The sequence below is a fragment of the Leopardus geoffroyi genome, chromosome A3 (assembly GCF_018350155.1).
Source record: "Leopardus geoffroyi isolate Oge1 chromosome A3, O.geoffroyi_Oge1_pat1.0, whole genome shotgun sequence".
NCBI lineage: Eukaryota > Metazoa > Chordata > Mammalia > Carnivora > Felidae > Leopardus > Leopardus geoffroyi.
In genome coordinates, this window is record NC_059336.1 from 43,046,950 (window position 1) to 43,065,497 (window position 18,548).

The 18,548-nt window shown below is 50.1% G+C and overlaps 1 protein-coding gene across 7 annotated transcripts in view; it reads right to left on the minus strand.

The window, feature by feature from the left end:
* Positions 1–11,019, minus strand: part of RRBP1 (ribosome binding protein 1) — a 66,179-nt gene extending 55,160 nt beyond the window's left edge. For 3 of the 7 annotated variants that reach the window (XM_045445376.1, XM_045445377.1, XM_045445371.1), the window contains exon 1: positions 10,722–11,019. In XM_045445376.1, coding sequence (XP_045301332.1) covers positions 10,722–11,018 — 297 coding nt within the window. In that variant the 5' untranslated portion in view covers position 11,019. The remainder of the gene's footprint in view (positions 1–10,721) is intronic. The other 4 variants (XM_045445374.1, XM_045445375.1, XM_045445372.1 and 1 more) reach the window with 2 other exon arrangements.
* Positions 11,020–18,548: the final 7,529 nt, after the last annotated feature.

Genomic DNA, 18,548 nt, shown 5'->3' on the forward strand with positions numbered 1-18,548 from the left:
GCTCATCTTTTCACTTGCAGGATGGCCCAGAAGGACAGTCTTCGTCGACTCTGAAATAAAGAACTTTAAAATTGGCTGGAGAATTTCCTCCCACTTAGGTCACGGGATCTGCATGAGGAACCACTCGTGAGAACGAGTCCTCAGGAGGGGAATGGGCTTATTTCTGGCTCGCCTTCACCCTGACGGTGTAGCAGTCTTCTGTGGTTGCAGTTCTGAGGGGTAGGGTCCTCCATCATACTGCCTCCTGTGCCCAGAGATGCCATCAAAATTCAGCGGTTGGCCCCTTTGCCAAATGCCCTCGGGGCTGTGTTTGCTGTCCAAAGCTACTCCTTTCACCGAGGTTTTGGCCTCCTATCTTCTAAGAATAAACAATCTAAGTGTCCATCGTTAGGTGAATGGATAAAAAAAAAGATGTGGTCTATTTTACACACACACACACACACACACACACACACACACACACACACACACATTCCTCAGGCAAAGAAAAGGATGAAATCTTGCCATCTGTGACCACATGGATGCACCTTGAGGATATTATGCTGAATGAAGTAAGTCAGACAAAGAAAGCCAAATACCACATGATTTCACTTGTAAGTCATAATCTAAAAAACAGAAACAAACTGAACTAAACCCAGATTTCAGCTCTGGAGAACAGAGTGGTGGTTACCAGAGAGGAGGGAGGCTGGGAGTGGGAGGAGGTGAAATGGGTGAAGTTTGAACCAAGAGGTCCAGTTATAAAATAAATGTCAGGGGGATGTAATACACAGCATGGGGAATACAGTCAATAATACGGTATCAACTTTGCATGGTGACAGATGGTAACTAAACTTATCGTGGCGACCAGTTCCCAACGTATACAAATCACTACTGTACACAACAGAATATTGTAGATTATACTTAAATAAAAAAGATAGTATCTTTCAAGCCATTCCCTGCTTTTCAGAAGATGCTTATTGTTGGCTATGTAGCACCTGCCCTGCCCCACCCCGTTCATTAGACTGGTCCATCCCACCCAGTCCACCCCATCGCCAGAGCACAGTGGCCCCTCACTTCTCTGGGCTACTGACTCTTGGCACTGTTGGACCAAAAGACATTGCCATTTGGCACTCCTCGCCAAATGAAATCCCAGCCAATCAAGTTCTTAAAAGAAAAATGAGATCATCCCTGCTGCGGGACAGGAGGGCTGGTTGTGCCAGGGAGACTTCCAAATCCAGCTCTGGACAGACATCCAACCCCCAGAAGAGGGGAGCCTGCAGGGTGTCCTTCCACCACCAACCAGGGCCCTGGCCAAGGATTCTCTAAGGTGGGAGGGTTTTCAGGTTAGAAATGCGTGGGTCAGGGCTCAAATGACTTCTGGTACTCGACTGCTGGCTCCTTTGTTTTTAAGAAATCCACTCAATACTCCAACACTCATTACATTACCTGGGGGCGTGGATCTGATAAAGAAATCAATCCCCAGATCAGGGCTCTCCCTTCATTTAACTGCTGAGAAAAGGAGCTGCCTTTCCACTCAGATTTGTGGTTAAAAGCACTTGCTCATGGGCAACAAAACCTGACCCTCTTCCACAAGCCTTTTGCAAAGGCCCACCATGTACTAACGAATTTCCTGGCCAGATGCTCCCATCTCTGTGACCAAGGGGAAGTATGAGATGAGTGAGTTATTTCTTAGGAACAGCAAACTTCATTCTGGTTCCTTTTTAAAATCAGCCATTGTATCATATGTCCCCAGCCCTCCTGTACTGCTGGTGGGAGTAGAAATGACTACCTGCACCTTGGGAAGAAGTCTGGCCTCTCCTCTAAAGGTGAGGATATGCCTCCTTGTGGCTCATAATCCCACTCCTAGGTACAGACCTGACGGCCATGCAGATAAGCGGTCACCACAATGAGGGGCAGGACTTTATACTTCGTAATATAACATCTCCTATATTGTAAGCCCCCAATCAGAAACTGTCCAAGTACTCATGCAGAATGAAATGGGCACTGGTGATGGACTCACAAGCCGGAGTACTACACAACAATGACAATGAGCTACGAGGCCGACAGCACAGATGACTCCCACACACGACATCAAATGAAAGACCCAAGAGAGCACGGGCCGGGCTATGTGATTCCATTTACCTGGAGTTCAAATTCGATGGAGCAAATCTGCGTGCCAGAAACCAGCAGCGCAGCTACCCCTGGGGACAGGCAGCAGCTGGAGAGGGCAGAAGAGGAACGTGTGGGGGGATAATATTTCCTGATCTGCTGGTTAAACAGGGTGATCAGTTTGTGGCAGTTTAAAACTGGGCAGTGGACTCACAACAGAGCACTTTTCTGTGTAGGTACTTTGCATTACTAAAGAGTTAAAAATATATATGCCCACTCTGGTAGGAAAAACTCTATCACCCGGAACTTGAAGGAGGAGCATCCTCAGTGCCTGGAGTATCTGTGACACTGTCGCTGCTGCCACCTCCCAGCCCTCTCATGGGCGTGGCCGCGTTGCTCCCACCAAAGAGGCGGGTAGCTGGGGTGGGGGGAGGGGGGAGCAGGAAGGCAGTCACCTCACAGTCTGTGGCCACGCCTACTGTGCTGGCCGCCAGACAGCATTGAGTGAAAAATCAATCTGTTCAGGGGTGCCGGGGTGGCTCAGTCGGTTAAGTGTCCGACTCTTGGTTTCGGCTCAGGTTGTGATCTCGTGGTTCGTGAGTTCGAACCCCACATCGGGCTCTCTGCTGTCAGCGCAGAGTCCACTTCAGATCCTCTGTCCTCCTCTCTCTCTGTTCTCCCCTGCTCATGCGCACATTCTCTCTCAAAAATAAACATTGAAAAAAATGCAAAAATAAATAAATACACACATACATAAATACATAAAATAAAGCTGTTCAGAATAAGGCTCCAACTTAATAAGCTCCCAACTTAACAGGGAAGCAACTTAACATAGAAAACAGTGCCTGGGCTTCGGAGCCGTAGCTAAAGTTGACCTTTTCAATGTCTGCTGACACATCACTGTTAAGATTTCATTAAAGGTGTCAATAATTCATTTATTCTTCAGCACTGACCCCTTCTTTTCCTCAATCACTGTGATTGCTACTAAATTCCAAAAATTACTCGTTTTTTTTTTCCCCTTCCTTACTACAAATATCTAGAACTCAGAAAGAAATTAAAGTGTATTGCACAGAAACAAGACTACATCGAATTCCTATTCAGGATGAGCCTTAATCGAAAAGAAAACAGTTTTGATGGAGTTGAGTGGTACATTCTAACCACTGAATGAGAAGTTCCAGAAAAACATCCCACCTGGGCTTAGGGCAGAACAAGCGTCTCCACCGTCCCAGGTCAAACAAATAGGCCAGATGTGCCCATCAAAAAGAGAGAGGAATCGGGGCACCTGGGTGGCTCAGTCGGTTAAGCGTCTGACTTTGGCTCAGGTCATGATCTCACGTTTGTGAGCTCCACCGCCACGTCAGTTGGCACAGAGCCCACCTCAGGTCCTCTACCCTTCCCTCTCTGCTCCTCCCTCACTTACATGCTCTCTTTCAAAACTAAACAAAAATGAAAGAAAGAAAGAAAGAAAGAAAGAAAGAAAGAAAGAAAGAAAGAAAGAAAGAAAGAAAGAAAAAGGAAGAGAGAAAGGAAGGAAGGAAGGGCAAGGAATCCAGGATCTACTTTTCATGTCTCTGCCAAGAAGCAAAGCAGAAGAGCAGGGGAGAAACAAAAGGATGGGGGGAAACCTGGGTCAGACTCTTACCAACCAGACCACCTGCCTGGACCATCTTCTCCCACCTCCCCTGGTTTCCACATGCAAGTGCTCAAGGAGAGTAACCTCCATGCGGGAGGCAGCAGGTTAACCTCATCAGTTCCTGTACTCCTCGAAGTCTGACTAAAAGACGAATAAAATGCCAACTACAAGAAAAGAAATTTTCCTCCTACCACTAAGGAACACTCTTGCTCACTAAACACAAAATCCACCTCTTCTCAGAGCAGAACCGGCACATTGTTCAAAGCAAAAATAACATTTTCTTTCCTGGTGAGCGTGTTGTCGCTGATACACTCAGTTACTCCCTGAAGCTCCACCAATGCTCATCAGCCACAGAAGGAAATCAAGGGTGCTTGCTGCGGATTCTCCTCCGGGAACAGCAGAGCAGCTGGGAAGGACCCAGTGCTGGTGAGGCACCCTGACATGGATGGGGGGCTATGAAGGGACAGGGAGCACTGAGATTAATATAACTGGCCTGGGGGCACCTGGGTGGCGTCCAACTTCAGCTAAGGTCCTGATCTCACAGTTTGTGGGTTTGAGCCTTGTGTTGGGCTCTGTCTTGATGGCCAGAGTCTGGAGGCTGCTGCAGATTCTGTGTTTTCCCTTCTCTCTGCCCCTCCCCTACTTGCTCTCTCTCAAAAAATAAACACTAAAATATATATATATATATATATATATATATATATATATATATATGTATAATGTAATATATATAATGTATACATATAACTGGCCTGGAAGCTTATGACACCTGGGAGAAAGCCAATGCCCAGGCCTTCCACTTAGGGTCACTTCAAACCCCTGGACTCTATGAGCAGAGCAGGATCATCCCCATTCCAAAGTGTTCCTCCATGAATGTTACTGTCAACCTCTCAACTGCAGCCAGGCTGGAGGGAATCCAAAAATCACTTGGCTCTATAATATGTTTTTTTGTGTTTTATATCTGATGCTCTAGGAATCCTGACTACTTCAGGCTAAACAATAATACATTCCTAGAACACAAGCACTAGAAAATCCTCTCCCCATTAGCTTGGCAAGGATGGGCATCCACTGTGTGCCAGCCACTGTTCCAGGCATTAGGGATACCAAGGGGAAAGAAAGCAGACAGATCCCAGCATTGGCAGAGCAGACAAAGTCGGTCCCACGTGTAGCATGTCTGGCTGATGATAATGAAGGGAAAGAAATACGGAGAAGCAGGCCAGGGAGCAGGGGTGAGGGTGGGGATCACTAGGGGCTGTCACTTTAAGTAGGGAAGAAGATGGGGGAGAGCAAGCCCTGTGGCCTTCTAAGAAACAGCGGCCAGCTGCGTGGACAGCAACAGCACGTACAAAGGCCCTGAGGCAAAAGCATACGGATAAACAGGCCGGTGTGACTGGAGCAGAGGACACGGGCAATGGCAGGAGTGAAGCCACAGTGAAAGCGGGGCCCTTGGAGACCACTATGAAGACTCTGGCCAAGGAGGGTCTCAAGCAGAGAAGTGCTAAGAAGGCAGGGGGTGAGAGCTAGTGAAGTAATCCACAGAAGAGAGGGGTCTGGACCAGGGTAGTGCCAGTGGAAGAGGGGAGAATGGTTGCATTCCTGCTCTGTTTTGAACGCAGAGGTTTGCCGCTGTACAAGATACAAGGACCAGAAAGCAAATAATTAAGGATAAACCGAAGTTTGTGGCCTGAAAGATGGAGCCATCTGGCCTAGCTTCGTTTTAAATGAAGAGGCAATGGAAGCCCAGGGAGGACAAAGTCATGTCCAAGCTCACATAGCTTGTTTCTAGGACCAGAACCCCAACTAGCACTTCTCCCTCTGCCCCAAACTGCAGCTCAGCAGGAGACAGTAGTGACCACTCAGGTCACACCCGGATGCCCTCCAACTCCTCTATGCTCTCAGAGGCCGCAGCAGACAGTGCCCCCTAGGAGACCACCAATACTAAGCACGGAATGTAAACCAGGGTAGGAATGCTGGTGAACGAACCACGGGCCCTGCCCAGAGAGGATGACCACAGCCCCTGCCTGCCATGCAAGAGAACAGACCTGCTGTGCTCACACACTCCCATTCTCCCAAAAGAACTCCCAAATCTAGACTTTAATGAAGAAATTCTCCTTTAGAAGGCGGCTCAGCTGTTTAACAACATGAGGTTGGCCGAACAAATCTCATGTGCAGGCCAAGTTCAGTCCATACAGGGCACCATCCTGGAACCAGTCCCAAGACAGCCTAAAACAGACCTGGTTCACTCACACCTTGACCAGGGTTAGGGCATGGAATTAAAGGTTTCAGTTTAAGATGGACTTTTAGTCCAACTTTTCAGCCAGCAGATGACATTCATTATTCCTATAAATAGCTGATAACTTCTAAACCAACCTCACTGGACCTCCTCTCCCACCAAAAAGAGAATATGCAGCTGCCCATCATTCTGGGTTCTTTGTTAACTTTGGCTTTACCTTATTCTCTGTGGAGTACTAAGATAAGCCCCTTAGAACAGCCAAGAATTCTTCCCAAATACCGTCCAATGATTCTTTCGAAGTTATACAGAGAGCAGAGTCCTGCAAATGACCCAGGAAACAATTTATGCCAGCCAACTATGAAAACAACAATACACTGCTAGTGTAAGGTTCAGGGACCAGCAGCTGTTCCAATCTTGCCAAAATAATCGAACTCAGATGCAATACTTTCCTCACAAATCAAAGTTGCTCCCATTGCTAGACAGTGGGAGATACGCCACTCAAGGCACTTAAGGTAAACATATTAGATGCGTCCGGTTTTTACCTGTGGGAGTCTGGTTGCCAGTTTCAGGAGACTCATCAGAATTTGTCTGCCCAAGAAAACAACCTTCTAGGAAGTCCCTGAGTTAATTTTCTATAATGCTGGATGGCCCTCTTGCCCACGCTCTCACTTAGAATTAAATATTAACTTTCCCTACAAGCCATATGCTGTCTGCCCAATACCTATTTGGCTTGGTTTGACCATTTTGATGCTGTTGATAATAGGTAAGAACTTCCCCAGGGCAGGGCCACTATCTGTTCTGCTCCCCCACCCACTTTTTTTTCTTGGTATGCAATTTACAATGCACACAAGGAGGCAGGAATAAACGTTTTCTAAAGGCGATTAGGGTGAAGCCCATGAACTGCCACTAAGTCAACCGTTTTTAACGTATAAAATGGGGCATTTTATGTGGTTCGACATAATATTCCTAAATGATCAAGAACAGAGACTTGAATGTTTAAAGAATTCCAGCTACCTGGAACTCTTAAAAAGAAAAAAAAAAAAAGAATTCCAGCTATCTCCAGACCAGCATTGCCCAGGAGAACTCTCCACGATAATGGAAATGATCTAAATCTGCACTGCAAACGTGTGGCTACTAAGCATTTGAAATACAGCTAGTGTGACTAAGCCATATTTTACTGGCCTCATTGTAACTGTCTTCAGCTTAAACAACTCTATGCAGCTACTGTATTGGACAACACAGTTGTAGACGACAGTTGTTTTTTTTTTTTAAGTTTATTTATTTTGAGAGAGAGAGAGAGAGGGAGGAAGGGAGAGAGAGAGAGAGAGAGAGAGAGAGAACCACCAGAGGAGGGGCAGAGAGAGGGGGACAGGGGATCCAATGAGGGCTCTGTGCTGACAGCAGAGAGCTCGGTGTGGGGCTCAAACTCCCAAACCCTAAGATCATAACCTGAGCTGAAGCTGGACGCTTTACCGACTGAGCCACTCAGATGCCCCTAGATGACAGTTTCTTTGCACGAGAAACAGGTCTCACTCATTTATATTTAATGTTTGAAGGCCCAGCATGCAGGAGACACTGCATAAAGAAATGAAAAATACCTTTTTGCACTGATCACATTTTCAACTGGCTGTCTACCTTTCTTCCTCTGAAGCTCTTAATTCCAATCTTCTAGATCCATGTCTTCCCTTGAGTAGTTACTATCCCAGTAAATGTGGAATTACAGGACCCTGTGGGTGAACATTCAGAAGGCCATGCCCACACTGCCCAGGAACTGGGCAACAGGAACTGGCCTGACAGCCACCTGACCTGCTGGGCCTCCACATTTCCAGCGGTAGAATGGGAACAACACCTTTTCTATAGAATGAGGTTGTGCAAGGCCTAGGTACACACTGAAGTTGTGGACTCTATTTCTAAACAGTAAACCTTAAAAACCAAACGGGGCTCAGCTTGAGTTGTCCAATAAAGTAGTTGGATAACTGAGAGAATATTGACAGGTATGGCCGTCTACTAGTCAACATTCAACATGTTACAGGCCAGGCCTTAACTACAGTAGACCCAGGATGTACAGATGGATAGCACAGACTCTGCCTCTGTAATTCGGACTGACTGTTATTTTTTCCCTCCTGAAGCAAGATTTTAGGGCAGAAAACTCTGCTATCTGGAAAGAACTTTTGAGTCCCTGCCTATGTGTCATTCATTAGCTAAAGTTCCCAGAGATAAAAGAACAATGAGTCTGGGGTCCTGACACTTTGAAAAGGTGTCCTTGTTACATACATAGTAAGCCAATATTCCAGTTAAATCATTCCCATTCAACCACTTAGACAGAATTTGGTACTGTATAATTATTGCACCCTGTTGACTCTTCAGCAAAGAGCTTGATTGCTCAAATGTGACTCAATGACTTGGATTTATCTAAAACTCTCCCATCACCAAAAAAAATATTCATACACCAAGGTACCACTCTAACTTCTAAACTCTTTATAGATGTTGAGAGGCTGATTCCTAACTACAAAAGAAAGCAGTCCTGTTATAGCAGAGTGCTTATGGCTCTCCCCACTGGTCGTCCTCTGCTTCCAAACCCCAAGACGCCTCACTTGTCCCCATCCCAGCCACCCTGCAGGCCACGTCTGCACTGCTCCAGGTTAAGGGAAAACTTAGCCTAGTAGGAGGTATGCCCCCACTTTTCCTCCTTTGCTTAAATAGAGAAGGAAGTGGTATCTCCAGGACCTTAGAATCGGAAGCTTCTTTTCTGGAAGGGAAACAGGTTGGCAGCCCCTGGTGGAGCTGACCTTTAGAAAGTTCATGAAGTAATTGAGACATCACCACCATAGGCAGCATGCTGCAGGATCACCAGGACCTCTCTGGTGTCAGATTAAGAGGAAGTTAAGAGCACACACAGAAGGAAAGTGTAAGGAGGCAGGCAGAGACAGTAGGAGAAGGCTCCCCAACTGTGTAGAGCTGGCATAAAATGTGCAGCTGTCCCTCCTAAGACTACGAGAAAGACGACCCAGGTCTCTAGAAACACTCAGCAGCCAGAGTTCTAAAGAGGTATCTAGCCTAGGATGTGAGGTCCTAGTGGGCCCACTTCCTCAACCTCCAAAATATACCATCCAGATGCCCCCAGCCAGCACAATAAGCAAACAGTGGTGGGAAGCTCCCAAGCACCCTTTAAAGTTTCATTTCCTTGGTGCTTCCCAGTCTCTGCTGACCTCCGACCTCCAGGAGTATTGCCAAACTGCCGTCTGTTTGCACAAGGTCCTAGTTTTTCCCAGCACTTGTGGGGGAGGCTCCTCTGACCATGCGGTGAGAGAGTAGGTGGTATCTCTCCAGGCTACAGATAAGGAAACCCAGGTTCAGAGAGGTTAAGGGGCTTTCGCAGGGGGTCTGTAAGAGAGGCATCAGGGTGGACCCTGGGACTTCTGCGAGCCTTCTGTCTGTGGCAGGCGGGCTGGAGTCAGCCCCAGACTCCACCTCCCTCTGGTGCCCCACAAGCCCCTAAAAACTCACCCGAGCATTAACAGGCAACACTTGTTGGCTATTCCTTACGCGTGCTGGGTCTTCACAGCTTTTCTCTTAAGTAGAAATGATAAGCAACCCCGTTTTTCAGAGGGAAAAGCGGGACACCCGAAGTGAGGCAGCTTGGCCCTGGTCACCCTCAGAGCTTCAGGGATTTCAAAAACCCACTCCCTTAACCGTTATACCACAATGAACTACCATTTATGGTCTGTAAGCTGGGGAAGGGTCCCTGACGCTTCCCGGACGCCCTACTGGAAGCGCGGACCCCAGCCCGTCTTCCCTGCCCCAGGGCGCGGACTGGGGAACCCGGCGGGCTGGGGCGAGCGCCAGGCCGGGTGCCAGCGCGCCCCGGCCCGCCGGGTCGGAGGTGCCCGCTTCCGCCCGGGCATGGCACCGCCGAGCCATTCATCGTGGCGCGGGCGGGACGGACCGGGCAGGGCCCGGGTGGCCCCGTCACCCCGCTGGGCGCCCTCGCGCCGGGCTCCGCGCGGCCCGGCCGGGAAAACGGTGCCCCTAGCCCCGCCGCCAGGGGGAGCAGGGAGCCGCCGCCCGACTCCGGGAAGTTGCCATCGCGGCCGCTCGGGAGTCCGGACCCCGGACGGCCCCGGTGCTCTCACGGCGTCCCCTGCAGCCCCGCGTCCCGGGCCCGCCCTGTCGGGGGCCGCCCGCCCCCCGGAAGCGCCTCCAGGCCGCAGCCCGCAGGCGGGCGTGCTGCGCCCGCGGGCCCCCCATTCAATCCCGCCCTCCTCCCCCCGACCGGCCCCCGCCGCCTTCCGCCCGCCCCCCCCCCCACCCCTCCAGCCCGGACTCCAGCCCGGCAACGTCATCCGGCCGCTTCCCGAAACTTAACCCCTTCCTCCGCCAGCTGTGCGCCGCCCCGCCCCGCCGCCAACTTTCTTCGCCCAACTTCGGAGCGTGCGGGCCGGCCCGACGGCCCGCAGGGAGGGAGGGGTCGCCACGTCGTGCCGCCAGACCGCCGCAGGTCCCCTCCGACCGCTTAGGGGCGTGGGGTCCACGCCGCGGGGCGCGCTCCGCCGCCGCCCCTGCACGGGGTTCGCCCGGAACACGCCCCCCCGGGGCCCGACCCGACCCCGAAGGTCGGTGGCCGCGGCGACGGCCGGCGGCGGGCGGCGCCGCCGGGGGAGGGGCCGCCAAGGAGACGTGTCACTCGCGGCGCGGCCGGCCCCGGCGCCCCGACGGCCCGGCCCGCGCGCCGCCGCCGCCGCTGCAGGGCCCTGCCAAGTTTCTTACCTGCAGCCGGAGACGCGGGAGGGAGAACGAAAGGGCAGGAGCCGCCGCCGCCGCGGAACCGGGAGAGAAGCCCGCTGAGCCTCCGCCGAGAAGCCGCCTCCAAGCAGCTGCAGGCACCGCGACCCCGACGCCGTCCGCCCCGTCCGCCGTCCGCTCCGGCCGCTCGCTGGCTGCGTGCGCGCGTGTGGAGTCGTGGCACTTTCTGCCTCGGAGCTGGCGAACGGCCCCCTCCGCCGGGATCGCCGCCTCCTGCCTTCCCCACCCGGGCCAGCCATTCATCGAGCCGCCTTTCCCCATTGGCCCGCGCCCCGCCACTCCGCGGGTCACTGGCCAGTCAGAGCGCGGGCGGCCGAGCCGCGGCGGCGGCCATTGGGCGAAGAGGAGGGTCTCTGCCTCGGCCAATGGGAGAGGGGAGGAGCTGCGGGGAGCCGCGGGGGGCGGGGCCAGGGAGGGGCGGGGTCGTGCGGTGCGGCGCTCGGCCCTGCGCGGGGGCGGGGCGGGGCCGAAACGCCCCGCCAAAGCGGGAGGGGGCGCCGGTAGGTCCCGCCCACCCCAGGCCCGCCGCGCCGCTCGCAGTCGCTGCCTTGGGGCGGGCGCTGCCCAGGCAGCCTGCAGAAGGTTCGAATACAGGGGATGCCGGGCCTGAGCCCCTGGATCTCGACAGGCTGAGGTGGCGGTGGGTGTCACCCTGAACGCGGTTGCGCAACCCGCCAACAGCAGAGAGGAATGCCTTATTTAAACCCACTGAATCCCACTCCTCCCCCGCCCCCCAGCAGCGGCTCCACCGGGCCCAGGGTGTGAGGACAAGTTCGGCTGGGGGTCAACCCCGAGAGGACAAGTTCTAATCTTCAAAGAGATGGCATTCAGTACCGGAAAGGATTTTCTTGAGCAAATGGAGGAATTGGGATTGAAAGGCCAGAAGGTGCACAAGGAATCCAAGGTGGATGTGATTGCACCCATTTTTAGAGGTGGTGCAATTGAGTACGGTCTAATAGAGTTACTGGTACAAAGCACAACTGGCAGAGCGATAAATATAACCCACCCTATGGCGTTTTGCTCCATGTAAGGAAGAGGGTGAGGGGGTCTGACCCAAGCAAACTCACCCATTTCCCTGAAAACTGAACAAATAGTACTTCATTATGTAGTTTCCTCCCCTCAATACAAGCCAACACTGTCTCTTCATAACCAAATAAGTCTTTCAATTAAGATAATTTTAGGCCTGGTTTTTAACCATTATATCAGGGTCTTTTAAGGCCAACTCTTTGAATGTGAGCCAAAGCCAGCTTCTTTCAAATTAAGGTCTCCAAAAACCCAAAAGGGCTGCTGCAGCCTAATCTCCACACCACTTCCCTGGCCCCTGTGGCTGCAGAGTCCTGTCCCTAATATCTGTTTGTTGGGCAATTTCACATTACCCCTTGCTCTGTCACTGGTGCCGTACTAGCTGTTGTTAGAAAGATGTGAAAAATACAAGCTATGGTAAGGGACTAGAGGGGCGGAGTTGAAATTAAACCGTTCATTCCTATTTTTAATCTCAGCAGTTCCTTAACACATTAATGATTAATCAAAGGGAATTAACCTGGATTAACTTTCAACACTCAGTCTGTTTCCAGCGGTGAGCCCCCGCTTGAAATAAAAGTCAAGAATCTCAGCCTCTGGCCGGCATATCAAGTAGTTCTTTTTTTTTTTTTTTTTTTTTTTTTTAAGTTTATTTATTTTGAGAGAGAGAACAAGAGCGTGAGTGGGGCAGGGGCAGAGAGAGAGAGGCAGAGAGAGGATCCCAAGCAGGCTTCGAGATGTCAGCGCAGAGCCCAACACGGGGCTCGCTCTCACGACTGTGAGATCATGACCTGAGCTGAAATCAAGAGTCGGATGTTTAAGTGACTGAGCCACCCAGGTGCCCCACATCAGTTAGTTCTAATTGACCATGGGTAAACCGGTTAACTTTTGTGAACATGGATGTATCCCTCTAGGGCAATCTGAGTTTTAGAGAAGAAACTCACTCATTGTTCATTCATTCATTCATTCATGCATTCATTGGTGTTTGTTGAGTGCCTGGTATTCCCTACCAGGCTGGGCATAGCCTAGAGTGATATGCAGACCAGGTGAAGACTCAACTGCCCCTGAGGGCCTTGCTGTGGGTTTAGGTTTTCCCAGAAGCAGATCCTGACATGGATTCAAGTGACTCACTTGGGGGTAATCACAGGACACATTGGTAGAGAAGTAGAATGGGAGAGAGCTGTGTCAGGCAAGTAGCACAATATCAGGCTAGTGACCGGTGTGGGCAACCAGGGCTCAGAATCGCTGGGCATGCCGGGACACTGTGTGGCACATGTCCCAGAGACGTCCTACCTGCAGGATGAGGAGGTGTGCTATTTACCCACCACTCCCACTCCTCGTTGATTGAGGGCTTCTTCTGGGAGGACTTTAACTGGTCTCATGCCCCAGAGAAAAGCCTTCTGGCAGAAAAAAGGCAGCCGCTTGCAACAAGAAGCCCTTGGCAGAAGGATGCGTGTGCCTGGAGGGTGTGGAGGGGTCACAGTAGTGTCTTCTTTGCAACTGTGATGCCGAGCCCGACACAGCACCTACACAGAGTAGAGGCTCAGTAAACACATGTTCCATAAATACGTCAAGTGAATTACAGGATTGCAAAGGATTAACAGGATTCCTAGGGGTGAGGGGTACTTCCCCAAAAGGGGCTCTGTGTTCCCTCCCATAATCTGACATTTGGTTTGGCTTCAACCCAGTGTATGTTTCAATACGGAGAGGTGGTCTGGCCTGAGCCTTCGCCTGTCCTCCCTCCCTGCTCCTTGTCCTCCATCCACCAGGTTCTGTTAGGGCCAGGGCAGCCCCCACGCCCCACTGCCCCTGCCGCCTGGCCTAGCCTGACTCTCACCACGTGCCCGCGGAGCCCCCCAGCCTTGGTCCTGCTCAGCGTCGTCAGCGTGTCTTGATCTTGCGCTCTCCCATGGTGTGTCTGGGGAAAACAGGAACCACCCCAGGATTAGGTGGATGGGGGTGCCTGTGTGGAGCCGGAGGGGCTTCCCTCAGGCTCAGGGCCCTGGCCCTGCTGTGTCTTCTATCGCAGGCTCATATCTGCCAAATCACACAGCCTTCCATGGCAGCAGAGAGACCCCGTGGCATAGTGCAGCCTCCAGGTCCTGTCTGCTCAGTGCCGGGCACGAGGCTAGAGCCTGGGAAACAGGTCTCTACCATCCCCCTGGATGATAGTCCAGTGAGGGGCTGTCACGGTAAAAGGGCCAGAGAGAGAGGCCCGAGGTGATGGAGGGCCCTCAGGCAGGGGCGCTAACCTAGATTGAGGAGAGCAGAGGGGGTGACAGCAGAAGCTTGAAAGAGAAGTGGCAGTTACCTAGCCCAGAGAGTGGGTGAAGGGTGCACCTGGTGAGAGAGGAGCAAGGACAAAGGCCTGGTGACCCAAGCTGGCATGATGCACTAGGAGCAACTCTGAGTTGTTTGGTTTTGCCAGAACCCCCAAGAGTTGCAGAAGACCGTAAGAAGAGACGAGTCTCAAAATGTGATCATAACGAGCACCAAGGGAACCATTTTGGGTGATGTCAATGGTCCATATCTTGGTGATAGTGATGGTCACATGATCAAATCACCCTCTCTTGAAAGGGTGAAGTTGGTTTGTGAGGAAATTGTATTTCAATCAACCTGACTCAAAAAGAGGGTGTATTGGGTTTTCATTGTGTGTTAAAAACAAATAGAACATTCTTTTTTTTTTTTTAATTTTTTTTTTTTTAACGTTTATTTATTTTTGAGACAGAGAGAGACAGAGCATGAATGGGGGAGGGTCAGAGAGAGAGGGAGACACAGAATCTGAAATGGGCTCCAGGCTCTGAGCTGTCAGCACAGAGCCCGATGCGGGGCTCGAACTCACGGACCGCGAGATCATGACCCGAGCCGAAGTCGGACGCTTAACCGGCTGAGCCACCCAGGCGCCCCAAATAGAACATTCTTAATAGGAAACCCTAAATATACAAGAGTAATTACCTGGTTTGGCCTATGAACTCATGGCTGTGCTTTGCTTTCTATTACTAAATTGCAAATATTATTTTAAACGAGTAGAAAGATGAGAATATCTTACAGTGTAAAAAGAGCTTTTGCTTTATCGACATCTATGAAAGGATGATAAATGACAAACAGAATTAAATGTTATGTGGGAAAAAAGTCATTGTGACAATATGTAACATTTTTACATCTTGTCATGTGCCAGACATTATTTGAGATGCCCTACATATAGGTAAAAATATTTAATAACCCTCAGAATGATTCAATAAAGGAGGTACAGTTATTATCTCCATTTTATTAATTTTTTTAATGTTTATTTATTTTTGAGAGTGATACGGAGTGCAAGCCAGGAAGGGGCAGAGAGAGAGGGAGACACAGAATCGGAAGCAGGCTCCAGGCTCCGAGCTGTCAGCACAGAGCCCAACGTGGGGCTCGAACTCATGACCTGAGCTGAAGTCAGACGCTTAACTGACTGAGCCACCCAGGCGCCCCTTTTTATCTCCATTTTAGAGATGAGGAAACTGAGGCACAGAGAGGTTAGACAACCTGCCCAGTGTCACAGGGCTAATCAGAAGAGGAGTGTTTGGCTCAGGGCACATGCACGTAACTCCTGCATTTGGTGTCAGATACCGGAAGGCGTGCTGTACCTATGTGTGGAGGGGGTAACTCTGACCTTCAGTGGTGGTGACTCAGGGAAAGGTTTGTGATCAATGACAGCAGACATCACTCCCTTGGCACTCTCTTTCCCGTGATAGTGATGCTCAGCTTGGTTGGGGACCCACTAGGTTGAGGAACTCTTGTAATAGCTCCAGAGATGAGGGTTTAGGAATGGGACAGTGGTAGGAGCGGGGGATGCAATGATCCTTTGGGAGGGGTGATTAGGAGGTGAAATAGGTGAGGGTTGGTGACCATGGGGTGAGGGACAGAGATTTGCCACTTGGGAGCCACTGTTCCTGGCCTGAGTGACACCACTGGAGCAGGACCCACAGGAGAATGGACACATAAGGGACAGGAACTGGAGAGGCTATTACATGTTTATTGACATGTGGAGTTTGAGGAGGCTGAGGGAAGTCCGGGTGGAGACACTGTTTCTGTGGGCATGAAGCCCAGGCACTGAGGCCGGTGTGGGTAACACACACCAGAAACCCAAGTACATGAGTGGGGGTTCAAACCTTAAGGACGGAGATGCTCATGTGTGGCATATAGAGCTGGGAGCTGCATGTGGATGGAGACAGGAGAAAGCCAAGACTAGAGTCCTGGACAGAGAATGGAAAACCCACAAAAGAGTCTGTATTGATCAGCTTTTGCTGCATAACAAACCACTCCAAACCTCAATAGCTTTAAAAAAGACTCGAGTCTTGGATGATCTTGGCTGGCCCATGCCTGGATCTTTGGGTGGGCTGGGGTTCACCTCTAGTTTGGGCTTGACTGGGGCATCTTAGAAGTACTGCTCCACCTGGATCCCTCCCTTCTCCTGGATCAGGGAGGTAAAAGGGGCATTCACCTCAGCAACAGCTGAAGCAAAGGAAAACAAGCAGAAATACACAAGGTCTCTCGAAGGCTTACAACTGTGTCACTTCCACCTTGTTCTATTGCCCAAAGCATGTCACGTGGACAAGCCTAGATTCAACAGGAGGGGAAATATGGCCAGGCGTGAAGAAAGGCACTACTGAGGCAATCTACCACTGAGCCCAAGAAAGATGGCAAGGGTAAATCAGGAGAGGATGGGGGTTCGTGGAAGGGAGAGAGTTTCGAGAAATAAAGAATGGTAAGCACTGTTAAATGCATCCTGGTAATCCAGCAAGATAAAGACTGAACTATGTGTTAAACATGGCAACTCAGGAGTCACCAGGGACCTTGGGGAAACAGTTTTAGAGAAGGAGTGGATGATAAGGTAGCCACCAACTTGTGGAACGTTCAGAGATGAATGACAGTGGAGAGAGACGAAACCATATGCACCCATCCATCCAACAGATGAATCCAACTCAGTATCTGCTATGTTTCCGCCACTGTTCTAAGTGATGGGGAGACAGCCATGAACAAAGCAATGGGTTTCCTTTCCTAAAGCTCACATTCTAGTGAGAGAAAGTAGACAAGTCAACCAGTAAATAAACAAGACGAATTAAAATGGTGCAAAAGGCTATAAGAAAAAGAGAGCAGCATCTAGTGATGGAGAACATGGTCAGAGGAAACCCTCCTGGGGAGGTGATGGTTGAGTTGACACCTAAACATGAGAAGAAGCTGATCTTGTCTTGGAAACGAGGATAAGAAGAATAAGTGAAAAAAAGCCAGGGGTGGCCGGAAGCTTAGCAGATAGTTCAGGGAACAGGAAGAAGGCTGTATGGCTCTTCCAGGAGGAAGAGAAGAAAGGCAAGGGAAGCAGGAAGGTACCTAGGTCCTGCATTCCCTAGGAGGTATTGGGAAGCCAATGGGGGTGGGGAGCTTTAAGCAGGAAAGTCTTGCAATCTGATCCACATTTAAAAGGTTACATTAGCATTAGTTAAGTTAGTGGGAATGAGGGATCCCCAGACCAGCTGGGAGGCTTTTGCAAAATTCCAGGCAAGATAAGAATGTTACGCTGGTAAATATTTAACAACTGGCTATGGAGGTAGGGGGTAGAGGGGGCATTTCTAATTTGCAGCAATTGGCAATTTCAATGGTGTCACTACTCCCATCATAGCTGATTTCAAGCTACTGAGTCACTGAACACAAAGGTGGGAAGGAATTTGCAACAATATGCCTTCATATATCACAGAGATAATCTCATAAATTATCTCAAAGACATACGCAATAGTAAAATGTAGTGAAATAATTGGGAAGTGATGATGTTTAGTATTTATTACTTTTGTTTTTCACATAATCTATTTCATTGTAAGTTTATATCATTAAAATTTTGTAACAAGCTTTTTCTTAAGTTTATTTATTTATATTGAGAGAGACAGAGCCAGGAAGAGACGGAGAGAGAGGAAGAGAGAGAATCCCAAGCAGGTAGCACAGAGACTGATGCGGGCCTCCATCTCACGAACCACAAGATCATGATGAGCCAAAACAAAGAGTCAAATGCTTAACCGACTGAGCCACCCAGGCGCCCTTTATCATTAAAATTTTTAATAATGGCTGTGTTTAATGAACTGCTTGAAAAATTCTTGAAAATGTAAAAATCAGCTGTCATGAGCCAGTTGGCTTCTCTACACCGCTGAATATAATAGTCATCTGGACCAGAGTAGAGGGTGTGTGTGTGTGTGTGTGTGTGCGTGTGTGTGTATGTGTGTGTGTAAGAGAGAGAGGGAGACAGAGAGAGAGACCCAATGAGATTTGAAAATATTAGAACAATGAGATATTGTACATGCTCATGTTGACATTTCTGCACACATCTCATTCCTTGTGTGAACTTTGAACTCGTTGGGGTCAGTAGCTCAATCTGATGCATCACGATGCTCCTTGAACACCTAGCCCAATGCCTTGATTCTGGCACCAACTCACCCTAGGTTGGGTCTCCCCAGAAGACATTGAGGAAAAGATTTGAGTGAAGGCAGTTTATTTGGAAGGTGATCCTAGGAATCACCAGGAAGGGAGTGGAGAAGTGAGACAGGAAGGGAAGACGGCCAAAGAGCAGTGTGTGGTCAGCACATTTCCTCTGTAGGCAGCTGAAGCCTTAATTCCAGCAGGGAACTCTGGGAGACAGTGTGGACCATGCCTCAGAGTCACCCAAACTGAGAAGCAAGGAAGCTTGGGTACTTATTTACCAGCTCCTATCCACCACTGGTTGAAGGCTACTCCTATTTCCAGCCCACACCA